Source organism: Hevea brasiliensis, chromosome 12, assembly GCF_030052815.1.
Source record: "Hevea brasiliensis isolate MT/VB/25A 57/8 chromosome 12, ASM3005281v1, whole genome shotgun sequence".
NCBI classification, from domain to species: domain Eukaryota; kingdom Viridiplantae; phylum Streptophyta; class Magnoliopsida; order Malpighiales; family Euphorbiaceae; genus Hevea; species Hevea brasiliensis.
Window position 1 is genome coordinate 14,383,891 of NC_079504.1, and position 23,647 is coordinate 14,407,537.

Consider the following 23,647-nt stretch of genomic DNA (forward strand, 5'->3'; position numbering starts at 1 on the left):
TCAATAATAAATCATATCATACATAGACGAGGTTTATTAAATATGAGAGAGTATACTTTTAAATTATTTAAAAGGTGGTACAATTTTAATACACATAAATTATTAATAAAAGAAAATTAAAAAAAAAAAGCCCAAACATGAACACATCTAAAAATCATATTAATAAACATCTAAAACACCACTAATTAACCATGAATAGAAAAGAAAAGAAAAATCAACGACCAAACATGAACATCAAAAGAATAATTAAAAAAGATGAGAACCGAATGGCACACTTTGTAGAGCACCAAAATACGCTATTGGCTAAGCTTTTGGTCGCGTGGGTAAGGTTTATCTAACACTTTTTTGAGTTGTTATATATATATATATATATGGACCATTTTTTTAGTGGCATTTTCTATTTTGTAGTGTGAAACTTCTATACAAAATATTTCTCTAAAAAACTTTGTAATTAATTTCATTGTAGAATTCCAACCAAGAGAAATTCTTAAATAAATAATTTATTATATATCATCTCTTATATTAGATCTACCATATATTTAAGATATAAATATGTAAAACACATATATTTAATAGTAAAATTTTACTATACATCATGTATTTTGAGTTTATGATAGATTTAATGTAAATAAGAAAAATCTATCATCTGTAAATTAAGCCAATCAAACCTCTTTATATTACATTATTTATATTTATAAATTATATAACATTATCAATTCCCTAGCTTTTAAGAATATAAATTTACCAACAAAAAAGAAAAGACAAATGGTAAACTTAGGATTACTTTCCGCAAGTCCTATTAATTTAACCTACTTATGTAACTTGTTCTTCGTAAAGCAAGCTAAAATTTTTAGTTATACCATATATATATACAATTTTCGCCACCATTATAAAATTTATGTGGCTTGGATGACTAGACTTTTATTGGACCAAAGAGCTGAATTTAGTGCGCAATAATTGATCTGCATTAAAAAAAAAAAAAAAAACAAAAAAAGTATACGCACCTGCCCCTTTATTATAGCTTTACTGATACAAATCATTTTTTTTACAGCAGATACAAATCAAATTTTCTTGAATTGTAATAACAATAATAATAATTCAAGACATTCCCTGAAATACTTGTAACATAGAAGATTGAGGCGTAGAGCTCTCGCAATTAGGACTTGGAACAAGGAGGCATATAAGCAGGGGGCGGGCGGATGCTTGTTGCTTTGGTGCCCCCATTCTTCACTATAAGCACAGTGTCCATACCCCAACTTGAATGACGCTCCAAATGACAATGCATAAACCACACCCCTGAAAATTGATGGCACATTTTCATCTAATTAGTCATTCCATTAAATACATTACAGTTCAATCAGTATCATGGTTCTGATTAGTGTAACAGGTAGCAAGAGAGACATATATATACCAGGATTATCAGCGTAAAATCTGATGGCAGCCCATCCACTCTTGGGAAGACCAATGGTGTTAACTTCTGGTGGATCAATCAAATTATATTTCAAGGGATCAGTGGCATTATCAAAATTTCCTTTATTCTTCCCAACCAAATAGAAGCTGAAACCGTGGAGATGCATTGGATGATTTTCAGAAGCCAACAGATTAGTCCCTTGGAAAACAATTTCCACCGTTTCATTAAAATCTAGCATTATCACCTTGGTCCCTAGGCTTGTGTACAATGTAATGTTGTCCACATTTCCACTGAAGTCAAAGTACGTTGGAGGCTTTTCAGGGAAATCTGTCGTATAAACATCCTTACTCAAGTTCCTGACAAAAGATTTTCAAGATCAATGACCACCATTCAAGCTCTTGCACTGCGAGATATACATATGGGAATTCAAGAAAATGCAATACCAGTAGTATGCCTGGAGAATTGACATAGAAGGGGCATCGAAGCTGACGTTGTTCAGGCTAGCAGATAGCCTGTCTCCATTAGATGTCCCTAAACATGAATTGTTAGGGCATGGCAAAATGTTTGCGGACACTGTCATGTAGATTTGCCTAGTGATGTTTTGGGGAACATTAACAGGATGCTTTGCGCTGTTCAGGGCCCTTATTTTATTTGTGAAAGTTGCTGCGGCGTCAGAGTCATTGTAGACAGGAAGAACTGGAAACGGAATGGGTGATGGGGGAGTATAATTGCCCTTATACTCAAAAATTGCTGTGGTGGTGGTGTTGTCAAATGGAGCAACAGTATCAGCAAAAGGAGAGCCAGCAATGTAGTAGTAGCTAGGAGCATTGTTTGCCGTGACTAAAACGTCCATGGTTTGCCCTGGGGTTATGACGATGTAATCTACAGTTACAGGCTTCACGTATGCACCATCTGTGCCCACAACTGTTAGGTTGTGGTCTGCAATTCCAAAGAATGTTTCTTCATTTAATATGGCGTTGATAATGCGAAGGAGGTAGGTCTTGCCATATTTAACAGCCAAACGATATGTAGTTTCTGCATTTCAATTGATCAGTTCATTAGTTCCAGTTAAAGAAAAGTGTACATCACCAGAATATTTAATAGAACTTAGTATACCATTGGAGCAATCATAAAGATCCCCAGGTTCTCCATTGATTGTATAGGCATCTGAGATGTTGGGGTCTGCACCAGTTGTAAGGGCATCAGTGATCACCTCCATAACATCTGCCTTGTACCATGAAGCTGCCCACAAAAAGAAAGGACGAGTGAGGCTAATTAAGGGTAAATTCTATATACAAACAAGAAAATAAAGCATATAAATTTCTTTAATACCAAGCACAATTGTTTTTTCCGCATAAGGTTTAGGATATGGATAAGTTGTTCCCCTTTTAGGGTAAATAATGATGGCTCCATGAACTGTAGCCCGTGACCAGTCACTGTGAGCATGCCACCAGAGAGTTCCTTCTTCTGAGCTAAAATTAATCTCTTGCGTGAAATTTGTTCCTGCTGGGATGGGACACTGTGTGACGTTTTCAGGACCATCTGACCATGGATTCCTTGGCTGCTTCACTCCATGCCTGCAAAATGTTATTCAACCTGCTCAAATATTCTTTACTTTTGTCTGGCTTTTCAATTTTTTTAACCCGTTGGATGAACTTACTATCTATCATGAGAAAAATTATAAAATAGTTGTACACCTTTACTACACATTAATGGTAACCTTTTATTATATAGACTTCATATGAGTTTAACTATAATCAATTATCATAATGAATTTGTTATATATATATATATATATATATATATATATATATATAATGAATGTCGAACTCAAACAGCTAGGTCTCATTTATTTTATTTGTGAATCTTACAATATGAATTTTTATTTGGTAAAATTAATGTATATATATAATGATTTTATTATAATCGTTGATTATGGTAGCATTTATGTGGGACTCATCACAATTAATGGTTATAATGAAATTATTGTATATACATCCATTTCATAGTATTTTTTTTTTACTATACATATTATATGTTAGATCTATGATAAATGATAAAATTTTTTTCTTACACGGCAAGTTCTTAAAATTAATGCAATAAGTTAAAAAAGATCGAAACTAAAAGTATATCCAATTTTGACTTAAAAAAAGGAAAAAAAAAAACAAAACATCCTGCTTTCCATGGTTGCATGTAATTGAAGGCACTGGACATTTAATTACAAAAATCTTTTTTACATTTTATAGATAGCCTAAGCTACATATAAACTTTAATCTAGAAAATAGACAGATAAATAATGTCATTTCAGCCTTTGGCCATTGATTGGACCAACAACAAATGAAGAGGAATTTCTTTTAGAAAGTCTAAATGGATACAAAAGGCTAAGTAATTATATATATTACCAGTGAATAGTGACACCATAATTTCCTTGGTTATGAACGTTAACAAACACAGTATCTCCTTTGTGAACACGAATCTCAGGCCCTGGAAAACTATCATTTACGGTCAAAATGCTCTTTGTGCTACACAGCTTTGTAAAATTAGTTTCCTTGAGCTGCAATCACCACTATCCAGAAAAAATGTTAAGTATCAGGCAAACTCAAACCTCTATGAATTAAACCTGTCAACCAGAATAAGCTAACACATGCAGCTAGCAAGATCTGAAGGAAATTAAATAATACTTACAACGAAGTCATAGTAATGGGTGGCACCCTCTGCACAGCCAAAATGCAGACTAGCCAAACAAATATACCCTAGGAACACAAACCATGGGATTGCTTTCATTTTCTCTGAGTTTTTTCAATCAATAACGAAACTCTATCTTCTTGCTCGATAGCTATTTAGTGGTGGATTTCTTGCATTGAATTTAGCTGCTATTTATAGAAGTAGTTTGAGTTCTAATTTGCACAGGTTATACCTGTTAGGCTAGTGATATACTTTTAGTTATTGAATCAAGTCAGATTAAGTTAGATAGCCATAATTAATTGAATATATATATACTTTACAAATCTTTTATTAATTTCATACAAATAATTTATGCTTATTGAAGGATTAGAGAAACAAACTTAATATGATATCTGTAAATATATAGGGTTTTGATACTAATTAATTAATTTACTAAAACAAAAATTAGGCTCCAAATCGGGTCAAATATTTGGTAATTGGCATATAGAGGAGTCGGGTTAAATATTTGGTAATTGGTATCTAGCTAGTAGGACAGCGACCCAAATTCCTTGAATCAAGTTAGGCACAACTTGTTTAGTAATACTTCACTTTCATTGGCCTAATTTCAACATGTATTCTAATTTTTTTTTAGAATTAACTATTCTAAATTTCTAATTAATAATATATATATATATATATATATATATATATATATATATATATATATACACACATAAAAAATTATCTCAAGCATAAGTTTGGTCTATGAGTTTAGATTTCAGATGATTTTAAATCATAATTTGTCATTTTGTAAATATGTAATTTTAATAATTATATAATTAAAATTATTAATATGTATATTATCATGTAACAATAAAGATTGACTTGGCATTATTAAATTTACTATTAAATACAATAAGTTAACTAAAATTCTTAAGTTTCTTTTTTTTTTAATCAAATTCGATAAGCATATTATATTAGGCAATTAAATTAATTATATCATTATGTAACCCTTGTCCCATATTGGTGTGACAAGGAAAATATGACGCCCTTTACCCGTCTACCGTATAGCCGAGCAAGAAGTGCCACATTCGGTGTCGGAGCACCCTATCTTGTTTTATCATGTCTATTGTAAACTTTTGATGTCATTTAAAACATGTATTCTATGTGTAGAAATTTTTTTTTTTTTTTTATATCTTATTTCTGTGGAGACCCGGACAGAGCCTCCCTTATTTTATTAGCATCTGGCGGGTTCTACTAATCACCTGTTAACATGTCCATATTCATTTCACACATTTTCATATCATATTCTCATGTATCATATCATTTACAATTATTTATGAGATCTAAAAATGAAGTATTATCTATTGCATTCATATAGAAATTCATAGATAATAAATTACAAATTTTCATTTCAATCTCAAAGTTTAATTACAAGTCCAAAATGAAATACATCATAAACTAGTAATTATATCATGACTAAACATAATGAACCAAAATACTAGTCTATACATGGGCCCAACCAAAATACAAAAGACTGGTGAGGTGACTCTGGACAATGGCAGATATGATCAGAGCTGCATCGATTGCACTCGATGTCTGCTGCTTTGCCTGCACTGCATTCTTTGGACCGATCTGGTGATCTCCAGTGCCTATGCGATGGAAAACCAACGCGCTAAGCATAACGCTTAGTGGTGCACAATTTATAATAACAATAATTTAATAATTTGAAACAATATATGCAACTCATAATTTTTTTTTGGTCTTTTTCATTTTTATTGCTCTTTGGAAATAATTAACATTATCGGGATCTTTTATGATTACTTATTGTATTTTAAGTCTTAATTAATTTTTTTTTATCAGTGCCCAAGAAAACCTATAACAAATTATAAAAGCTGGATGTACGGGTGTATACTGGTTAGACAGTCATATGTCTATCCAGTATACGTCTGTCAGGCACGAGGCCAACTGTCGGGCACGAGACTAGCTGTCAGGCTTGTAAAGCCAGAAATAAAGTAGGCATATAGCCTGTAGAACAATCATACCAGACATATATTATCAGTTCATGATTTTCTCAGTAGGCAGTACTGCTATCTATAGTCCCTAATTGGTATACCAATTTATCCAACTAAATAAATAAGTCCAGGTATACTATGGGCAATTAAATATTTTTAATTAATTTAGCACTATTTACTATTACTATTTTCTAGTACTGTTCATCGGTACCATAAATTTCATATTAATAGGACCTTAGTCCTAATTTATATATTCATATCATTTTTAATATTAAATTTTCCTTATGAGTATTTTAATTATCCTATATAGCATTTTTCCCATGAACCTTTCTTTAGGTTCATGTTAATGTGTTATCTTTATATAGGAATTTGACTAGGTTGGGATGTCTATTTAGTCACAATTCCTTCATAACAATTGCTCCTCTATGTTTAAACTTGAATTTCAGTTTTTGAATCACTGAGTTTGGGGTTATAGAGCTCAAGTTATGGTCAAAATACCAAAGGAATAGTATTTTGGGACATTTTCTGGGTTGGCAGTTTCAGTGACCCAACTTGTGCGAACAATTTGAATTGGTTAAAGGCAAAACTGGGTTAAGTGGTCTTCATGAAAAGTGTAGCCCTATGTCTAAACTTTCCATGGGTAAAATTTTAGGTCATTTGAACCAGTATAGAGAGAGTTATGACCAAATGAACACGTACTGTTCATTTGGTCATTTTCTGGGTTGGCAGTTTCACTGACCCAACTTGTGCTAGCAATTTTAATTTGTTAAAGGCAAAACTGGGTTAAGTGGTCTTCATGAAAAGTGTAGCCCTATGTCTAAACTTTCCATGGGTAAAATTTTAGGTCATTTGGACCAGTATAGAGAGAGTTATGACCAAATGAACACGTACTATTCATTTGGTCATTTTCTGGGTTGGCAGTTTCACTGACCCAACTTGTGCTAACAATTTGAATTTGTTAAAGGCAAAACTGGGTTAAGTGGTCTTCATGAAAAGTGTAGCCCTATGTCTAAACTTTCCATGGGTAAAATTTTAGGTCATTTGGACCTGTATAGAGAGAGTTATGACCAAATGAACACATTCATTTGGTCATTTTCTGGGTTGGCAGTTTCACTGACCCAAATTGTGCTAGCAATTTGAATTTGTTAAAGGCAAAACTGGGTTAAGTGGTCCTCATGAAAAGTGTAGCCCTATGTCTAAACTTTCCATGGGTAAAATTTAGGTCATTTGGACCAGTATAGAGAGAGTTATGACCAAATGAACATGTACTGTTCATTTGGTCATTTTCTGGGTTGGGTGCAGGGAAATCCGAATTTGGGCAGTATTTAGCTCAAGTTTTGGACAGAATTTGGGCATGGTTTCTTCATGGAAAATGGGCTATTTTGGGTCTAGTTTCACCTCCAATTGGCCTCATACCAATTGGGGTCACACAATTTTATTTATGGCCTAAAATGTACACTGCCCTCAACAAACACAACCTGCAGAAAATTAACACTTCCAAAACTCAATCTCCTCCAACTTCCTTACTTCAATTTGCATGCAATACACTTCTATAAGCAACAATCTCATCCCAATAGGTCAATTTCAACATTTTACATAAAGTCCTCAACATTTACATAAACCCTAGTTTTTAAAGTTTCAAATTTACACAAACACTACACAATCAAACACCCAAACATTTCAACTAATTACACATTCTCATGGAATCATTTTTCATCACTCAAAAGCAATAAACTTCAAGTTCTATGGCTGCCAAAAATTCAAGGGTTCTTTCCTCTAGATTTTCTTTTTGTTTTAATGGTATTTATGCTTAGCTAAACATGCTTTTCATGTTTAATAAAGAGAAGAAGAGGGATTAGTGCACTAACCTCTTGTGACCCACTTCAAACTTTAATATTTCTTCTTCTTATGGGTATCTAAAGCTTCCTTATGGTGTGGGCTAAATTTTTTTGTGAAGGGGTCTATGGGTTTTGGGGAGGAGAAAGCTTGGAAAATCAAGCTTTAAGAAGAACAAAAATGGAGGGAGAGAGCTCCCATGGTGGATGGTTTCCAAGAGAGGGAGAGAGAGAGAAGAGGGAAGAAGAAGATGGAAGCTTGGGGTTGGTGGGGTTTGTCTTCTTGTGTCTATTTATATACTTTTTTTTTTTTGAATTTTCCTAAGCTTTTTCTTTTCTTTTCTTTTCTTTTCCTTTCTTTTCTTTTCTTTTCTTTTCTCTTCTCATTTTCCTAATCTATTTCATAAATTTTAATTAATGTTAATTATTTTATTCTCTAATTTTTTTTTATTTTGACATTTAGGTCAAAATTCACCTTCGGGGGGTGAAATGACCAAAATGCCCTTAGTAATGCATATTGGGTTATTTTTATTATTTTTGTATCAATTTATAAATTCTCTAAACTTTAATTTATTTTTTTTTCTCTACATTTTTCATATATTTTCTTAACATTTATTTCTTCAATTTATGCCTCCTCACTATAGTCTAGGTGTAGTTCCAGACATTTTGACTGTTCGAACAGACATTAGTCGTCGGAACAGTAAAATGTATAGACTACCTACGGTGAGGGCGTTACAGAAAACACATATAATTTATATAATCTTAATTTCAACTATCAAATATAATTTAGGTTATTTATTTTGAATTTGTAATTTAAAGTTTGAAAAATAGTTATTAAGTTAGATTTGAGAGCTGTTACAATTAGTATCACAAAATTGGACAATGCTAAACAACACAAATGTTGTGGCACAAATAGCACAAATGCTCATAAAATGACATAATTATCCTTATTAAAATTTTGAATGGAAGAGATGTGAGGAGATAGAGTGAAATTTGAATTTTCATTCTCTCTCTTCTATCTAACAACTACTTGTGTAAATAGGATGAGAGTTCACATGCTTTCCTTGAGTTACCCACTATAATTAATATTATGTGAGTTTCAATTATCTTTTTGAAAAAGTTTTAAAAAGTATACTATTGATTTATTAAATAAACCCTTTTTTATATTTATCTTCATCTTCTTTCTAAGAAACTCTTCATTGTAAAGCATTTTAGTTCCAGTCCTAGGCCTCCTGGCTTTTCTTCATTGAGAAAATTTTTTTTTGGCATGTGATAAATCCGATCACACAATGACAAGGAAGCATACATCTGAGAAAAACAAAAGCAGTACAAAAGTTTATGTTGTATTCATTGGGATTAAACCTGGAATCTATCATTCATGGATGAATGTGCACAATTGGTCACTGGTGTTAGTAAAAGTGTGTACAAATCTTACGAGACCATGCAGGAGGCTGTAGAGGCCTACAATCACTTCTTGATTTCAAAAAATAATGGAGAGAGCAGTTGCAATGACATCCGTTTTGCAATATCAACAAAAGAGGTTACCTCAATTGATAGAGCTATACAAGTCACACGAGAAGATGCTGTTTCAACATGCAGTGGATATTGGAGTGAAACTGACAAATTCTTCGTTGGCTTTGTTATTGGGATGTTGTTTGCAATGCATTTGTCCAAGCATTAGATTGTTGAAATAATTTTGGTTTGATGATCTTGAATTTAGCTACTTTTGAAGATTTTGTAAGCGTTCTTGTTAAAAGTAAACCATGGTTAAAGAACTTTATTTAGCACAAGAGTAGTTTTTTATTAAAGAATTTTGTTTCATTTTCCTTCACTTATTAAGATTAGTAGAAATAGATCTTACAGCAATGGTTTTAGTGTTACTTTATATTAGCATGGAGGTGTAATTTAGTTAATTGATGTACATAAAACAAATACTATGGACTTTAATTGATCCCAGTGTAATGCCCTCATCGTAGGTAGTCCATAATTTTACTGTTTTGATGACTAATGTCTGTTCGGACAGTCAAAATGCCTAGAACTGTACTTAAACTATAGTGATGATACATAAATTGATGGAATAAATGTTAAGAAAATATACGAAAAATTTAGAGAAAATAAAATAAAAATTTAGAGAATTTATTAATTGGTACAAAAATAATAAAAATAACCCGATGAGCAACATGAATGGCATTTTGGTCATTTCACCCGCAGAGGTGAATTTTGACCTACATGTCAAATTAAAATTTGAGAGAATTAAAATAATTAAAATAAATTAAAATTATAAATTTATTAGTGGGAAATGAGAAAGGAAGAGAAAGAAGAAGAAAAGAAGAAAAGAAAAAAAAGGAAAATAAAAAGACTTATGGCATTTAAAAAAAAAAGTACAATAATTATATAATATATATAAGACACAAGAGACAAAAATTCACCAACCACAAGTCTTCTTTATCTTCCTCTTCTCTCTCTCCTTGTCATCTCCATTGTTCTCTCCCCTCCACCATTTTTGCTCAAGCTTTGAGCTTGAGTTTCTCTTCATTTATCCACCAAAACCCCTAGTCCCCTTCATTAAAAATCCTCCCCACTCCATAAGTAAGCTTTAGATACCCATAAGAAGAAGAAAAGTTGAAGTTTGAAGTTGGGTCACAAGAGGTTAGTGCCTAATCTTCCTTTCTTCCTTTATTAATCCTTGAGTTAAGGTTAAAATGAAGTGAAATTTGTAAGAAACTAAAAGAAATTGGTGAGTTATGAGGGGAGTGAATTTTTGGTACCCATGGTGAGTGATGGTCTTTGATGACTTTAGTGTATATAAAGTGATTTAGTAATGTTGATTGATGCATTTATAAGTATTAGAAGTTGATTTACATTGAAGTTTCATGAGGTTGAAATTGTGAGTTAGGGTTTGACCTAACTTGGGTACTTTTGTATTATACTTTGCAATTGGGATTGTTGAGACGTGTTGATGATATTTAGAAGTGCCTTGAATGTCAAATTGAAGTAAGGAAGTTGGAGGAGATTGAATATTGGGAGTGCCATTTTCTGCAGGTTTGGGACTCAATGAGTCTAGTGTGTTTGATGAATCATAATAGATTGTGTGTTGCTCCAATTGGTATGAGGCCAATTGGAGGTGAAACTAGACTGAAAATAGCCCATTTTCCATGAAGAAATCATGCCCAAATTCTATCTAAAACTTGACCTAAATACTACCCAAATCCAGATTACCCTGCACTAAACCCAGAAAATGACCAAATGAACAGTACATGTTCATTTGGTCATAACTCCCTCTACACCGGTCCAAATGACTCGAATTTGATACCATTGGAAAGCTTAGATATAGGGTTACAATTTTCATGAAGACCACTGAACCCAGAAATGCCAAAAACCAAACCAAATTGCTAGCCCAAGTTTGGTCACAAAACTGTCCAGAATTAGGTTACCCAGAAACTGCTGGACCTAACCTCACCCGACCAATTTTGGCAAAATGACCAAAACTTGGTCTACAAGAACTCAAATGTAATGAAATCAGTGGAAAAATGTCCACAAGACACAGACCTACAAAATTGGTGTTTTGACCAAAACCCAGAAAATAAGAGAACTAGGTCAAACAGTTAGAATAATCACTGCATCAAAACCTACAATCTGACCAAACTTCACTTGACCCCAAAATAGTCTTTTAGTCATAACTCCCACTAGAAAAATCCAATTGAGATGAGCCATACCTTTCCAGAAACCTAAGAAACAGGGCTACAACTTTGTTTTAGGAACTTCTTTAAATTATGAATTTAAGAATCTTAAAAAGGGACCTGCAGTCACTGTCCTGGACTGAGCCCCTGTTGGCATAGGGGTACATGAACCTAGGTCAGTTAATTGGCCATAAATAATTCCACAAAACTTGAAAAATTATGATACAAATTTCTTAACGATCATAAGACATAGGGTAACAATTTTTATGAAGATCACCATGCCTAAAAGTGACTGTAACCTGTTCCATTAATTAGGTAAAATTTAAGTCTAAAAGTTACCTAGTTAAGGAGCTAGAATCTGGGAATGAGTCAATTATGGTTATCCGACCATAACTTGAGTTCTAAAAATCAAATTGAAATGATTCAAAAGGGAAAATAAAGATAAGACATAGAGGAACAACTTCCATGAAGAAAGTATGGCCAAACAGTGGCTACAAACTGATCACATGGATAGGTAAAAGTAAGACACAAAAACTGAAATCAAAGAAAGGTCCATGAGATAAAATTATCTTATGGTAGGAATTTAACCCTAACAAGCCATTAAACACTAAACCACATGAAAGGATATGTGAGACCTATTTTCTCACTATAAAGTGATATGTACATTTTAAAGAAATAAGTAATAATGTGTAATTGTTCAATGTGTTATGTAAAGTCAAAACAGTGAAACTGAACCTAAAGAAAGGTTCTTGAATTAAATTATTTTTAGTAAGGACTTATCCCTAATAAGTCACTACATACTAAATTACATGAAATAGGTATGTGGGACCTACTTCCCATTACAAGGTGACATGAAATTAGTTAATACATAAAATGTAAATTTACCTAAATGATTTGCTAAATACATAAGTCATAGGAAAATACACTTGGAAAATATGTTTCCATCATATATGGAATAACAATACTATAAATATGTATAGCACATGACATAAAATAATGAGAGTGATAAATACATAAGTTATACGAAAAAGTGCTTGGGACCTATGTTCCCATTATAATAACATGGAAATGGTATAAAGCATAGGTAGTACATGAAGTGAAATAAAAATATATTATGAACCCTTAATAGTACATAGCATGAAATAATAAAACTATAAGTGCTTAATAGTACTAATTTGCCCAAAGTATGCCTAGGCTTATATGTATATAGTTGGATCGATTGGTATACCAATTAGGGACCATAGATAGCAGTACTGCTTACAGAGCAAATTATGAACTGACAATATATGTCTGATATGATTGTTCTACAGGCTATATGCCTACCCATTGGCCATTGTGCCTAACTTTATTTCTGGCTTTACAAGCCTGAGTGAAGGTCTCGTGCTGACGGTGGCCTCGTGCACGGCAGGGCGATATCTTTGGGCGGACATATGGCTATCTAACCAGTATACATTTGTGCATCTAGCTTTTATAATTTGTTTAAGGTTTCTTGGGCACTGATAAAAATTAATTAAGACTTAAAATACAATAAGTAATCATAAAAGATCCCAATAATGTTAATTGTTTCCAAAGAGTAATAAAAATGTAAAAGATCCAGAAATTATGATTTGCGGATATAAATTCAATTATTTAATTATTGTTATTATAAATTATGCACCACTAAGTATTATGCTTAGCACGTTGGTTTTCCATCGCATAGGTACTGAAAATCAGCAGCCGTCACAGCAGCAACCGCCACAGAGTTCCGACCAGATCTGCCACCGACCAGAGTCACCTCACCAGCCTTTTGTATTTTGGTACGGCCCATGTGTAGACTAGTATTTTGGTTTATTATGTCTAGTCATGATGTATTTCATTTTGGACTTGTAATTAAACTTGAGATTGAAATGAAAACTTGTAATTTATTATCTATGAATTTCCATATGAATGCAATAGATGATACTTAATTTTGAGATCTCATAAATAGTTGTAAATGATATGATAAAAGAGAATACGATATGGAAATGTGTGAAATGAATATGGACATGTTAACAGGTGATTAGTGGAAACCCGCCAGATGCTAATAAAACAGGGGAGGCTCTGTCCGGGTCTCCACAAAAATAAGATATAAAAAAAAGTTTCTACACATAGAATACATGTTTTAAATGACATCAAAAGTTTACAATAGATATGATAAAACAAGATAGGGTGCTCCGACACCGAATGTGGCACTTCTCGCTTGGCTATACTGTAGACGGGTAAGGGGCGTCACACCCAATGCCAGTCGGGCTATTAGCCCTCATCCAATGATTTTTGCATGAAATATATATATATATATATATATATTGCCACAAGAGTAATTCAAAATCAACACATATATTGATTTATATATTTCTATATATTTCTCTCTACATCTTTATCTCTCTGTCTCTCTCCCTCTATTTATCTTTATATATATGATAATCTTAATATCGATATTCTATAACTCTTTTTTATTTATATCATTCTCTAAATATCTTTGACTAGCTCCCTCTATACTTAAATTAAAAACAATGATTTCATGATGATAATGGTGGTAATATTGTATACGTGGTGATTATAGCGGTGGTGCTTATTTAACTATTGGTCGTTGTATAGGTGATTATTCTAATAATAGTGAAGTGGTGTTAATACTATAAAACTATGTGTATATAAGTAAATGATTTATATATATCTTATAATTTTAAATCTAAACATTTGTTATATTATAATTTTAAGGAAAAGTGTTAATTAGGGTTTAAAAATACTTCCAATAAAAAATACTTCCAATCATCACAATTTAATATTATATTTTTTAATGAAAAGAATTATAAAGAATCATAAAGAAAAAAAGAAGGGCAAAGGGAGGATTCGAACCCTGAACCCTCTACCTTATGCTTAAGAACATGTGCCAATCAGAATATTAGCCCTCATCCAATAATTTTTTACATTGAAATATATATATATATATATATATATATATATATATATAGAGAGAGAGAGAGAGAGAGAGAGAGAGAGAGAGAGAGAGAGACACACACACACAAGAGTTATTAAAAAATCAACACATATATTGATTTATACATTTCTATATATCTCCCTCCACATCTTTATCTCTCTCTCCCTCTATTTATCTTTATATATATGATAATCTTAATATCAATAGTCTATAACTCTTTTTATTTATATCATTCTCTAAATATCTTTGACTAGCTCCCTCTATTGTAACGCCCTCACCGTAGGTAGTCAGTACATTCTACTGTTCCAGCGACTAATATCTATTCGGACAGTTAGAATGTCTAAAACTACACTTAAACTATAGTGAAGAAACCTAAATTAATGAAATAAATGTAAAGAAAAATTTAATAAATATAGAAAATAATTTTGGGACCCAATTTTAATGTTTATTTAGGTAAAAATGACATTAAAGATGTTAAAGTTAGAGAAAATAAAATAAAATTTAGAGAATTTATTAATTGATACAAAAATAGTAAAAATAACCCGATATGCACCCCGAAGGGCATTTTGATAATTTCACCCCCCCAGAGGTGAATTTTGATTAAAATGTCAAATTAAAATTAGGAAATAAAATAATTAACATAAATTAAATTTATGAATTTGAATTTAGAAAATGACAAGAGAAAGAAGAAGAAAAGAAAAGAAAAGAAAAGAAAAGGAAAGAAAAGAAAGGAAATAGACTTATGAAATTTAAAAACGATAAAGTACAATAATTATAGAAAATATATAAATACTCATAAGATGACAAAAGCTACCAACTCACTTCTTCTTCCTCTTCTCTCTCTCTCCTTGCCGTCTCCCTTGGTCTCTCCCTCCCTACCATTGTTATCAAGCTTAAAGCTTGATTTCCTCTTCATTTACCCATCAAAACCCATAGCTCTCTTCACAAATAATTCTCCCCACTCCATAAGGAAGCTTTAGATACCCATTTGAAGAAGAGAAATTGAAGTTTGCAAGTTGGGTCACAAGGTAAGTGCAAAAATACCACTCCCTCTCTTCTTTAAATCTTGTAAGAATGATGAGATGAGTGAGTATTCCATGAAAATGAAAACAAATAAAAAGGAATTGAAGAACCCTAATTTTGGCAGCCATGAATCTTGTGAGGTTTGCTATTTTTAAATGATGAAAAATGGTTCCATACGGATGTTTTAATAGTTGATATGATAAGAAGTGTAAAAGAGTTGAGTTTGTGTAAATTGGGTGATTGGAATTAGGGTTTATGTATATGATGTGGGGACTTTGTGTAAATCTTGAAATTGACTTGGTTGAGTTGAGATTGTTGCTTATAGAAGTGCTATACATGCCAATTGAAGTAAGAAAGATGGAGGAAATTGAAATTGGGAGTGCTTGTTTTCTGCAGGTTTTGGGACTCAATGAGTCCAGCATGAGTTTTGAACCATAACTGAAAATATGTGACTCCAATTGGTATGAGGCCAATTGGAGGTGAAACTAGACCCAAAATAGCCCATTTTCCATGAAGAAACCATGCCCAAATTCTGTCCAAAACTTGACCTAAATACTACCCAAATCTGGATTACCCTGCACCAAACTCAGAAAATGACCAAATGAACAGTACATGTTCATTTAGTCATAACTCTCTCTACACTAGTCTAAATGACCTGAATTTGATACCATTGGAAAGCTTAGATATAGGGCTAAAATTTTCATGAAGACCATTGAATCCAGAAATGCCAAAAACCAAACCAAATTGCTAGCCCAAATTGGGTCACAAAACTGCCTATAATTAGGTTATCTAGAAACTGTTGGACCTAACTTCACTCAACCAGTTTTGGCAAAATGACCATAACTTGGTCTAAAAGAACTCAAATGTAATGAAACCAGTGGCCGAATGTCCATAAGACATAGACCTACAAAATTGGTGTTTTGACCAAAACCCAGAAAATAAGAGAACTAGGTCAAACAGTTAGAATAAGTCACTGCATCAAAACCTGCAATCTGACCAAACTTCACTTGACCCCAGAACAGTCTTTTAGTCATAACTCCCACTAAAAAAATCCAATTAAGATGAGCCATACCTTTCCAGAAACCTAAGAAACAGAGCTACAACTTTCTTTTTGGAATGGTCCTCAAATTATGAATATAAGAATCTCAAAAAATGACCTGCAATCACTATCCTGAACTGAGCCCCTATTGGCACAGGGTACATCAACCTAGGTCAGTTAATTGGCCATAAATAATTCCACAAAACTTGAAAAATTGTGATATAAATTTCTCAATGATCTTAAGAAATAGGGCAACAACTTTTATGAAGATCATCATGCCTAAAAGTGACTGCAACCTATTCCATTAATTAGGTAAAATTTAAGTCCAAAAGCTGCCTAATTAAGGAACTAGAATTTGGGAATGAGTCAGTTATGGTTATCCAACCATAACTTGAGTTCTAAAAATCAAATTGACATGATTCAAAAGGGAAAATAAAGATAAAACATAGAGAAACAACTTTCATGAAGGAAGTGTGGCCAAACAGTGGCTACAAACTGATTATATGGATAGGTAAAAGTAAGACACAAAAACTGAAACCAAAGAAAGGTCCATGAGATAAATTATCTTATAGTAGGAATTTAACCCTAACAAGCCATTAAACACTAAACGACATAAAAGGGTATGTGGGACCTATTTTTCCACTATAAAGTGATATATACATTTCAAAGAAATAAGTAAATAATGTGTAATTGCTCAACGTGATATGTAAAGTCAAAACAGTGAAACTGAACCTAAAGAAAGGTTCTTGAATTAAATTATTTTTAGTAAGGACTTATCCCTAATAAGTCTCTACATGCTAAATTACATGAAATAGGTATGTGGGACCTACTTCCCACTACAAGGTAACATGAAATTAGTTAATACATAAAATGTAAATTTACCTAAATGGTTTGCTAAACACATAAGTCATAGGAAAATATATTTGGAAACTATGTTTCCATCATATATGGAATAACAATACTATAAATATGTATAGTACATGACATAAAATAATGAGAGTGATAAATACATAAGTTATACGAAAAAGTGCTTGGGACCTATGTTCCCATTATAATAACATAGAAATGGTATAAAGCATAGGTAGTACATGAAGTGAAATAAAAATATATTATGAACCCTTAATAGTACATAGCATGAAATAATAAAACTATAAGTGCTTAATAGTACTAATTTGCCCAAAGTATGCCTAGGCTTATATGTATATAGTTGGATCAATTGGTATACCAATTAGGGACCACAGATAGCAGTACTGCTTACAGAGTAAATAATGAACTGACAATATATGTCTGATATGATTGTTTTACAGGCTATATGCCTACCCATTGGCCATTATGCCTAACTTTATTTCTGGCTTTACAAGCCTGACAGTGGGTCTCGTGCCCGACAGCTGGCCTCGTGCGTGACAGACGTATACTGGACGGACATATGGATGTCTAACCAGTATACACCCATGCATCGAGCTTTTATAATTTGTTATAAATTTCTTGGGCACTGATAAAAAAAATTAATTAAGACTTAAAATACAATAAGTAATCATAAAAGATCTCGATAATGTTAATTGTTTCCAAAGAGCAATAAAAATGTAAAAGACCCAGAAATTATGATTTGCGAATATAAATTCAATTGTTTAATTATTGTTATTATAAATTATGTACCACTAAGCGTTATACTTAGCGCGTTGGTTTTCCATCGCGTAGGTATTGAAAATCAGCAGCCGCCACAGCAACAGTCGCCACAGCAGTGTTCGGACAGAGTTCCGATCAGATCTGCCTCCAATCAAAGTCACCTCACCAGTCTTTTATATTTTGGTAGGGCCTATGTATAGATTTGTATTTTGGTTCATTGTGTATAATCATGATGTAATTACTAGTTTGTGATGTAAATAAAAATTGTAATTACATATTTTGGATTGTAAATAAAGTTATGAATTTCTGCATATGAATTTCTAGATGAATGAATGAACTTAAAATTGTATGAGCAGAAATGACATGATATGACATATAAAGATATGAAATTGTTGTTAACAGGTAACTAGTGGAACCCGCCAGATGCCAATTAAACAGAGGAGGCTCTACCCGGGTATCCACAGAAATAAATTGTTATAAAAAAAAAATCTACACATAGAATATATGTTTTAAATGACATCAAAAGTTTATAATAGATATGATAGAACAAGATAGGGTGCTCCAGCATCGAATGTGACACTCCTCGCTTGGCTACACTGTAGACGGGTGAGGGGCATCACATATATGATAATCTTAATATCAATAGTCTATAACTTTTTTTATTTATATAAGTCTCTAAGTATCTTTGAATAGCTACCTCTATACTTAAATTAAAAATAATGATTTAATGATGATAATGGTGGTAATATTGTATACGTGGTGATTATAGCGGTGGTGCTGATTTAACTATTGGTCGTTATATTGGTAATTATTCTAATAGTAGTGAAGTGGTGTTAATACTATAACACTAAGTGTATATAAGTAAATGATTTATATATATCTTATAATTTTAAATCTAAACATTTATTATATTATAATTTTAAAGAAAAGTGTTAATTATGGTTTAAAAATACTTCCAATAAAAAATACTTCCAATTATAACAATTTAATATTATATTTTTTAATGAAAAGAAATATAAAGAATCATAAAGAAAAAAAAAAGAAGGGCAAAGGGAGAATTCGAACCCTGTACCTTATGCTTGAGATCATGTGCCACTCAAGCTATTAGCCCTCATCCTCTTTTTAAATCAACAAAAAAATATATATACATATAAAAAGAATGTATTGTGTTAGGTGCGCTTATAAATGGGAAAAAATGACATCTGATATAAAGAGGACTCGAATCCTGAACCACGCTAGGATGCGTGCTTCTATGCCAGTCGGGTTATTTGCCCTCATTATACATTTTATTGCATGAAAATATATAACAAGTGTTTAAATTATTATTCTTTTAATAGTTGCATTTGAGATTATTTCATTTTGATATGTTGCTTTTATTATAATATTAATTAAACTTCTTTCATTTAATAAAAAATAGCAGCTGGCTTCATTAATTATTCTTTTGGAATTATCACAAATAATATTTATGAGTTAGTTGGTAGTTTATTTTATTTTAATGAGCAATAATGGCACTATGTTTGATTCACCATTTTCCCAATATTCCCTCCATTCATATGAAGGGTGAGTTAGACAATTTACATCAATTTGTGCCATTTGTCACATTTTTTTTTGCCAAAAAGCATTTCCGCACAAAATTAAACTATTTAAAGCTAGCTTAATAATTATCTTCAATGAATTTAGATAATTGTTCCCAATAGATTGGGATGATGAGAATGAGTAAATTATTACTCGATACATGTGCATTTTCATTTATAAAATAGTGGACATCATCTTCTTACTTTTATAATATAACTATTTTTATATGAGTATATAGTATACTATTTTTTAGTTTATCGGGTGTACTCTATAATTTGCTGATGAGAACGTTAGCAATTATTTCTATTGGATTGAGACAATTGTTCCCAATTTATTGGAATGAGGACGCTATAAAAAAATTAATTAAGAATGACAGATTGTAAGGTCTTGCCTACATCCGTCCTTGTACCTATGTTTTAAGTTGAGGAAATTATAATTTAGTTTTTGAAGTTTATTTAAATTTATAATCTAATTTTAATAATTTTAAAATTAAATAATTTTATTTTTAATATTTTAATAAATTTATAAATTAATTTTTATCATTAAAATTTAAGTTAAATTATTGTTAATTCTAATAAAATTGTTAAAATACCTTTAATTTTATTTTTAAATTTTTAAAAGATTTAGTCCTAAAATTTTATTTTATTTTATTAACAATTTAATCTTTAAAATTTTTTTTTATTAACAACTTAATTTTTATATTTTTAAAATGTGGATTTCATTAAATTAAAAAATTTAAAATTTAAAATTTAAAATTTAATTATGAAAAATATGCCTTGTATTTTAATCATTTAAACTCTAATTAGAAATTAAATTAGATTATAGTGATGGACACAACACAGTGGGGGCAGTATCGATGTTCAGGTTTGACTTCCCCCTCCCTTACCGTATGTAATTAAAAAAAATTGAATTAGATTTATCAAATTAAACAACAATAATATTTAATATCATGAAATATGCTTCCTTCCATGAACAGATTTGTTTTTCCAACTGAATTACATTTGGAAATTAATGTGATAATTGTGGAAAAATACACTACTCAATTCGAAAGAAAATATAAAGTAAAACAGAAAATTAAACAAACCTTGTTCTTTCCATTCTTCTATATTGCATGATTATTGAGATAAAATTCACAATTTTGTTTCATCATAAAAAAAAAAATTATTTAATATTTTACGAGTACTGTAAAATAATATTTATTTCATTTCTCATGAAAATGGAAACTTTTATATTTCTTTAAGAAAAAAAAATTAATAAAACCTCGTGGTTTTACGTGGGTTTGTATTAACTTTTATATTTAATAATCGAAAATGTGTTTGCAAAATATATAATCTATTTTTAATTCAAATATATTTGGAAAATATTGTATAATCTATTATAAATTTTATAATTTTAAAATTTTCAAAAGTAAAATTAAATTTTAAAAAATAATGCGACATTTTTTACTTGACATTATCTAATAATCTTATCTTAATTTTACAATTATTAAATGGACTTATCAAATAGCATAGTATGACATGAGTTCTGTTAAGCTCTATGGATTGTTATTTTTTTGTCATGACTAACCTATTGCGTTATAATCAAGACATGTAATTTTTTTCCATATTAAAATTTATTCCCTCAAATTGCCTTAATATAATAGGTTATTAAGAAAAATACAACTTTTATTATTATTATTATTATTATTATTATTATTATTATTATGCACTTTTAGTCGATTTTTTTTTAATTATGGTATCCATCTATTGCCCTATAATAATATAGTGAGTAATCCATTGGCAAATAAATAAATTATACAAAGTCAAAAAGATAATATGTCACTATCAACCTTTTTTTTTTTTTTTTTACTATTCGTAGACTTCTCTGTAATCCGTTTAAAGATATTGAGGGTATAATCTGATTTAGACTGGAAACTAGGAAGCCTCTCCACACTTAAATTTTTTTTAAAAAAAGAAAATGATGGATTGGGTTTGGACTGTGTTAATTTCCAAATCTTGTAACATTTCTTACAAACACAGAGATGATATCATTTACTAGGCCAGGCCAGGCCCAACTAATTTTCGCATTGCCAACCTAACGCAACTCAAAATAATGGTTCTTTTGATGCACTTTGATTGGATCCCAGTTGCAAGTTACATGAATTTCGTTTTCCTTCTTTGAATAAAGGAATTGGGAGAGGGGGTAATCGAATCTGAATGCACTAAGTAATTGATATGACTTTAATTATTGGATTAAATCAGATTAAGGAATTTCGTTTTCTTTACATGATTCAGGTCATGTCATTTTGAATTATGAAGTAATTCGAGTTACTTTTCAGAATGTTATATGTAAAGAATTTCATATTAATTTGTGAGTTATGATATTTTAAATTAAAATATTATTTTTTATTAATTGTGATTAAAATTTAAGTTGGTTGGATAAATCTAAACAAGTTAGTTTCAGATTAATTTATCAAATTGACTTTTAATTGAATATTTAATTTTTCAAGTTATTCAAATTTGAGTTGGCGATGTGTTATAATGAATTATGAATCGATTAAAATCAAAATAATCCGAATTAAATTGATAAGCCATATCAAAATTTTGCACTTTAATTTTAATTATCAATTATGATAATTTCACCATAATCAACCAGTAAAAAGAATAAGTTGTTTTAATATTTTTTTCAAAATAAGGCAATATCTCTAATATACTTTGAGTTTTTTTTTTTTAATTACAAGTCATCTCGAGGATTATTAAATTAACCATATTTATTTGATTATATATATATAATGACAGATTTAAAAAGAAAAAAAATTCAAATTCAAAATCAAAATATAAAAATTTTTCTCAGATCAAGATTTTTTTTAAATAAAAAAAGTGTCGTTAACTTTCATTTATGAAACCGCATTTGTCATTAAAAGAGAGAATTCAATAATTAATTAATGAAGGATCAGTTTAGATTTATATATATATATATATATATATATATATATATATATATATATATATATATATATGAATAATTAAAAAAAATCAATTGACCCCTCATTTGTATTAATACATCCATCTCTGTGCAAGATTTATGTGGTTCAATTATAAATCTATATTTACAAGCAAGACAAGAAAGAAATGATTCCACTATAATGAAAATAATATTACAATTACGTAAAACTCTCTAAACCTTAATTTCAATAGTAAATAAAAGATATAGTATTTATATTAGTTCACACTATTGCAGACTTTATAAAATATTTATACTATCATCACAGACTTCAGCATTGTTGTGGTAATTAATTTTTTTTTATAAGCTGTAATTTTATTAGAATTAAGAAAGATATATAATTGAGGGGAAAAACCATTGGGAAATTTCCAGGGCCAACAGCCCTTACATCGTACACCCATTCTAAATCTAACTTCCAACGGTGATGAAAATATCCCCTCACAACAAGCCAATAACAAAAGCAAAAAGATCAGAAAACAAAATAGCAGACCATTAGAAAAATAAATAAATAAATAAAATCTAGCGATTTAAAGCTCAATTTTATCTTTATATTTATTGGGAAGCTAAATTTAATTAATTTTTTACAGCAAAAAAATTAAAAAATTAAGCTTTTTAAATTTTAGATTTAAAATCAAGAAATTTAGTGCAAACATCAAAAAATTAAACTTCTTAATTTTTTTTATTTAAATTAAGAATTTAACATACAATTTTTAATTTTTGGGTCAAATTGAATTTAAATTGAAAATTTTAAATAAATTTAAATAAAAAAATTAAAACTAGATTAAATTAAACTTTCCCGATAAATATGTGGGCGAAATGTACAATTTGCCAAAATCTTGCT

At 30.5% G+C, this 23,647-nt stretch overlaps 1 protein-coding gene across 1 annotated transcript; it reads right to left on the minus strand.

Moving 5' to 3' along the window:
- Positions 1-1,039: 1,039 nt before the first annotated feature.
- Positions 1,040-4,250, minus strand: LOC110668434 (putative laccase-9). The gene is made up of 7 exons (XM_058131190.1): positions 4,097-4,250; positions 3,814-3,965; positions 2,744-2,988; positions 2,528-2,653; positions 1,855-2,446; positions 1,412-1,767; positions 1,040-1,296 (listed from the first exon to the last, which is right to left on the minus strand). The coding sequence occupies exons 1-7, from the start codon at positions 4,193-4,195 to the stop codon at positions 1,157-1,159; spliced, it is 1,710 nt and encodes a 569-aa protein (XP_057987173.1). The 5' UTR covers positions 4,196-4,250; the 3' UTR covers positions 1,040-1,156.
- Positions 4,251-23,647: the final 19,397 nt, after the last annotated feature.

What these genes read in the sequence shown, in the direction of transcription:
- LOC110668434 (XM_058131190.1), bottom strand. Translation starts at nt 4,195, where the DNA reads ATGAAAGCAATCCCATGGTTTGTGTTCCTAGGGTATATTTGTTTGGCT. An exon ending in TATGGTGTCACTATTCACTG is followed by an intron (nt 2,989 to 3,813) that starts GTAATATATATA and finishes AACATTTTGCAG; the next exon opens with GCATGGAGTGAAGCAGCCAA. An exon ending in GGAAAAAACAATTGTGCTTG is followed by an intron (nt 2,654 to 2,743) that starts GTATTAAAGAAA and finishes TTTTGTGGGCAG; the next exon opens with CTTCATGGTACAAGGCAGAT.